The sequence below is a fragment of the Syngnathus acus genome, chromosome 24 (genome assembly GCF_901709675.1).
Source record: "Syngnathus acus chromosome 24, fSynAcu1.2, whole genome shotgun sequence".
NCBI classification, from domain to species: Eukaryota; Metazoa; Chordata; class Actinopteri; order Syngnathiformes; family Syngnathidae; genus Syngnathus; species Syngnathus acus.
The window spans coordinates 6,436,321-6,442,320 of NC_051108.1; the positions used below are offsets into that span (position 1 = coordinate 6,436,321).

Below are 6,000 nucleotides of genomic sequence, written 5' to 3' on the forward strand. Positions count from 1 at the left end.
TAGTCACACCTTAATCAGCGGGAAATCTGTTTAATTGTATGCAATGCTAATATAGCCATAAAAATCCATGATTTGTTCTATTAATACTACATGATATTAACCTTCTGCCAACTTGCAGAAGAGCATTTAATTCTTCTATACATCGCTGGCATAGATAGATGAATACAGATATAGCTGCTGCAATTAACAATTTTTTTTTAAGGTAATTTACTGTGCCACCTCGATGACCTCTCACAAGATGCCTGTGTGCCTTGGCACCCTGGTTGGGAATCACTGTGTTGTGGAACACAACAAGACTGGTCTGTTGAAGAGAAATGTGCAAGATCCCACTAATTACAACAACTATATTCAGCAAAAAGGTGAGTCATTTTCTTCACCACTTGATTTTATTTGTTTCTATGCTGGTACATCTTCATGTCAAACCAGTCTATTGTGCAAACATAGTTGGTGACATCTGTACAGAAAATTAACAATACCTTCATTGAATAATCAACTGTGACTCAGCTTCTGTCACATTAGAATGAGATCCATAAAAATTAATTGGTTGTGCGACATCTAATATACGATGCTTCGTTTCCCGATAAAAACACCAGGGGTCACAGTTTTTCCGTTACAGAGAGTCAACAAGGTCCATCACTGACAGGAATTTGTTCACCATTGCCCAGTCCTGTCGCGTTCAGTCTTAAAGCCTTGACCAAAAAGAACAAAAAGCCCTGGCCAAAAAGTCAGAAAACAGCCAGTGGGTCTCTGCTTGTCCCCCGAAAACAAGCCGCCGCGGCCACCTCCGTGGTCCAATTCTCAGTTTCCCTTCAAACGAGTGTGGTAGCTGCCTCTCCCCTGGCCTGTGAGGACTCTCCTCCTCTTCCTCCTCCTTTGGCACCCTTGCCATCCTCGCCAGCACAACATCCAGGCTGGCAGCGCACCAGTTGCTTGACCTCACGCTTGAAGCTCTGGCTGAAAATGTAATAGATGACGGGGTTGCAGGCTGTGGAGCTCTTGGCAAACATGCAAGGCAGCAGGCTGAGTTGAGGCGGGATGGGGCCGCCGGGCCCCACGGCCGACCACAAGCTCACCATGCTGTACGGAGACCAGCACACGATGAAGCTCACGCTGATCACCACTGCCATCTGCAGCACAGGGCAAAGATGTTAGTGGCCACCATGTTTTGTAGAATCTTGAGTAAAGTGTACACTGAGTCTGTTGAGGTCTGCAACTCTCTCTTTGTTTTAAATTACCATCATTGTTAGAAACGGTAAATTAGCTCAAACAGTTAAATGTGCCCATCTGACAAAAGCCCCCCCTCACCAAAATGTATGAGAACTAAACAATCTGGACAACACTGACCATGAGCAGCCTGCGATGCATTTTGAGTACATTGGCTACACGTCGCCCGTGTCTGAGCGACTTCTTGTAGGTGACGTAGAGTTTGATGGCGATGCCGAAGTAGCAGCACACAATGATGGCGGCCGGCAGAGCCAAGTTGAAGGAGAACATGGCCACTACGAAGGAGGAGTCCTCATGCCTCAGTCGACCCCAGGCCAGCGAGCAGGACAGGCCGAATGGTTCGGGACCGTATCGGCCCCAGCCCAGGACGGGCAGTAGAGCCCAGAACAGGGCGTACAGCCAAGACCATGAACACAGAAGCTTCATCTGACGCCAGCTCACCTTGTCCCCTGGATAACATGACATCCATCATACACCTTCCTATTGCCTCAAAACACGCAGATAAATATAGAAAGGCAATTTATATCGATGCTGCTACTTACTGGGTGACTGCAGGTCCAGCGAGACCACAAAGCGCACCACGGCCAGGAGCGTGAGGTTCATAATGCTGGCCACTCCGAAGAAGAAGCCAACCAGACCGTAGTAGAGACAAGCGGCATCACCCCCAAGGAAGCGGTGATTCCAGGCCGAAGCCACGGCCAGAGGGTACATGGTGACTGCAGCCCCGAGGTCTGTCACCGCCAGGTTGATGCTCAGCAGCTCGGGAGGCTTCATGCGAGAAGAACGATTGAAGCCCATCACCAGAACCAGCAGGTTGCCCGTGACGGAGAACATGGCTGGGATGCACACATAACGTCAAGGTAAGACTATTTGTATAATTTGGCCATTTTTGCAGAATCAATGTTGTGGGTGTGAAGTTCACACTGTGAACATAGCTCTCAAGCTTCCACTGTGACAGGTTTAGTGAAGGCCATGCATACTATTTAAAAATCCTGATACATTGCCTAGTCCCAAGACCAGGAAACTCGCACATGGTTGTGATGGTTACCCCCCCCCCTTCCCAAGCATTTACAGGGACAGGGAAATGTGCGGACGTGTTGGTCGGCGGGTGAAGGCCATGAGGCAGGAAGGCGCATCAAATCAATCATGTAACATATATTGTAATTATATACAATTATTGTTGTGCGTATAAATAATGCATGACGCCAAAAGCTGTTGTGAAAGCGCTATATAAAGAGGCATTTTACCTACTGCATTAACATTCAAGATCTTATTTTTTTTAATTGAAACACATCCCAGAAGATCACTGTGTATTCCCAATACTTTGTCATTAGCTGCTCTCGCTACTTCAGCAGACTAACAAACATCATCAAGGACAACTCGCGCTCTGCCAATCACAATCAAGGTTGAAACAAATGATTGCTCGGGTGAGAGTGCAAAGAATATAAAAGGTGCACAACATTCAGGGAAAGCTTGTTCCTTTGAGTTATCGTCAAACTAAACAATAAGCAAACAATAATGGAACATAATTAGATCAAACAATAAATAATTACACATACAGCGACTCCCGTTATACCGAATAGTGCCTCTGTTCTCTTCCCTGCATTTTTCAAGTCCCAACTCCCTTGCCAATTCCACATATTTCCGCATCTATATTTCTGTTCAATCCGACATGTATGTCTGAATTTCCCCACCCCTGGGGATCAATAAATATTCAATCAGTCAATCAATCAATCAATCAATCAATCAATCAATCAATCAATAAATCATATATGTATGAACGCTCGCAACAGCAATTGTTTATGAGAGCAATACTTTGATTTAGTCTCTGCACCAACTCATAACAATGACATATCCTAACCCCGATAAGATTCACTGCATAAGCATCGATTTAACCAAATCCACAATCTTACAATAATGAAAACAATTCATATTTGGTTGGTTTGTCAGATTTTAATGGGTTTAAATCCTTTAATAATACTGGACATCAAACCAATAGTTGCATCAAATAAAGCAAAGTGTACACTAAATGGATACTCTGTTGATTGCGGAAAGATTGCTTGTTTGACAGATGCAATCGTGAGTACAACCAGACTCACGTCAAATTGTAGTATATTATATTATAGTCTATTTTATATGGATAATGTTAATGTAATGCAGAAGCCTCAAATTGCGTTCTCTAATGCCCACCGGAGCCTTGCCCTTTATTCCCTTTTAAACCACTGCCTGCTCCATAGCCATTAGCCAGTCTCATGGAGGAAATTCAAAGGTGGCATTTACATTTTTGCACCTCTACTCTCCTTCCATTATTGCTCCCTCTGGGAATTTTAATACACTTCATCAATATTCAAATTGAACCCTCTATGAGTCTTTGGCTGATACTTACTTACGTAAATCCATTCTGCAGGGGGTGCAAGACATTTCCTGCATAACTCAAGAAAAATGCAACAGTTGATTGCTTAATTGATTTAGAGTAAAATTAATATCGTAAACAAGTCACAAAAATGTGTTCACAAGACCATCCACAAGAAATAAAAATATAATTTGGATTAAAATGAACTTACTTATAAACAACAGGTAGAAGCCGACGCCAATGTCCATGCTGGGCGATAACGTGGAGCGGTAGTGGTCATACATGGGCGGCGTTGGAGAAGAATCCATGTTAGTCGTAGAAGAAGATTAAGGAGACGATTGATGTGATACTGCCTCGTGTTTCTGTCACATTCATCTGTGCTCACTCTGTCCTCCTTCCTCACAGAAGCCTGAACGCAGCGCGCATTGCCATGGAGACCGCAAACTGATGATGTCAGTCAAGTAGCCACGCACATGGAAAATAGGAAGTTTCGAACAAAAATGAGGTATGACGCAAAATATGTACTTATAAATGTTCATGAAAATTGTCAAAATATTCGAACGGCCTTTATGACGAATACATTTTATTTATTATTTTATTTTTCTTGCAAGTTATGTAATAGGAATAAAATGCCGATTTGAAAGACGGACTTTCACAAGTCATGAAAATTGAGGTCAGAGAGGTCAAAGACGGTATTGCGATAACTGCCCCCACCCTGAACTCAAGCTACATCTCAAGTCTGACATGGGAATTCTTCCACTTGTAAACTAAGATAGGCTGTGACCCCGCATCATTATGGTTAATAATCTGCAGAGGGACTTGAAGCTCCAGCAGCCATTCCACTCAATCCAGAAACCTTCCGATCAGCTCGTTCTACACTATCTGCACAGCTACTACTCACAGAATATATACGCACTTCTCTTAATAAAGGCCACATCACAGGAGCAGTCTTTGTAGATTTCCGTAAAGCCTTTGACACAGTTAATCACCAAATACTCCATAACAAACTAGCTTCCTTTCATCTCTCCCCCTCAGTGCTAACTATGCTCTCTTCATACCTCTCGGATAGAATCCAGGTTGTTAATATTGGTCAGGCCACATCTACTCCATTACCATCTCCCACTGGTGTTCCCCAGGGCAGCATACTGGGCCCATTATTATTCATTATGTACATCAATGACATGCCTAACATATGCAAACAAACTCAAATCATATTATATGCTGACGACAGTTATTTTCACCTCAGATTCGAACATCGAAACCATAAACTCCAAACTTACTTCTGATCTCCAGCTCCTACATGACTGGCTAAAAGTAAACCATCTGACGATCAATATAAAAAAAACTGAAATAATGTATTTCCACTCCCCTAGGAAAAACATCTCCATAACTGTCCCCATTACTCTATCCGATCAAACTCTAGTAGTCACAAACACATATAAATATCTTGGAGTGCACTTAGACTCCCACCTCACCTACAAAAAACATGTTAACACTCTCACTAATAAGCTAAACGGCAACATCTTTCTTCACCTTTTTGTGACACATGCACTCACTCTCTCCATGTAATAATGTTATTTGTTGTTATTTGTAGCGTGTCGACAGCAACCCAATTTTCAGAAATTAATTCCATAAATGACCTTCATAGGCAATATTCTGCTTGCTTCACAGGCACCTTTGACAAAGGCGCCAATGCTTAGCATAGCTTTCACACACAAAACCCATTAAATCGGAGTTATTTTTGCACAAATCCCATGCGAAAGGAGCGACAATTGCTCAGGGTGGGAGAAGCGAGTGCTAAACCTCCGAGCCTCCCTTTTGCACACAGCTGTTGACCTGCCTGCCCATGATCCTACCCCGAAAGAAATCACGCGCGTTAATCCTCAGTCTCATTCCGTGGCTGTGACTTTCACGCACGCAGCGATATAGAAAGTAATATAATAGAAAATAATAATGTGGGATCCAAGGATTAACCAGTCCTCAATAAAAATACAAAAATAACATTTGTTCTTGTGTTACACTTAATATAGCCAATATTGCCGGAGCAGGGATGGACCAGTTTAAAAAATAAATAAAAATAAAACGCCAAAAATTAAAAAGAAAAAAATCACAGTATTTTTGTATTATCTTTTGGGTCACCTCAGGTTCAGAAAATGGGAGGGATGATTGCCGTGTCTAGACGTATGAAAGCTTAAGATTCACACCACTCAAACTTGACATTTTTATTTTAGGCCCTGGAGGCATTTGAAGCTTTTAGTGAACATGAGGTTTACAAGAATAGCGTAAAACACGTTAATACGTCGCACCTTCCTCGCTAAGCGATCGGAGGTGTAACCATTTGCAGGATGAAAGTAAAGTGATGGAAATGAAGTTGTTATAAATGGCCAAGGAAACACAAGCGCTGTTTCATTCTCCTTTCACAG

General features: G+C 42.6%; 1 protein-coding gene across 1 annotated transcript; it reads right to left on the minus strand.

Moving 5' to 3' along the window:
• Positions 1-746: 746 nt before the first annotated feature.
• Positions 747-3,931, minus strand: LOC119117949 (opsin-5-like). Its single transcript, XM_037244609.1, has 4 exons — positions 3,789-3,931; positions 1,767-2,060; positions 1,345-1,673; positions 747-1,127 (listed from the first exon to the last, which is right to left on the minus strand). The coding sequence occupies exons 1-4, from the start codon at positions 3,883-3,885 to the stop codon at positions 810-812; spliced, it is 1,038 nt and encodes a 345-aa protein (XP_037100504.1). The 5' UTR covers positions 3,886-3,931; the 3' UTR covers positions 747-809.
• Positions 3,932-6,000: the final 2,069 nt, after the last annotated feature.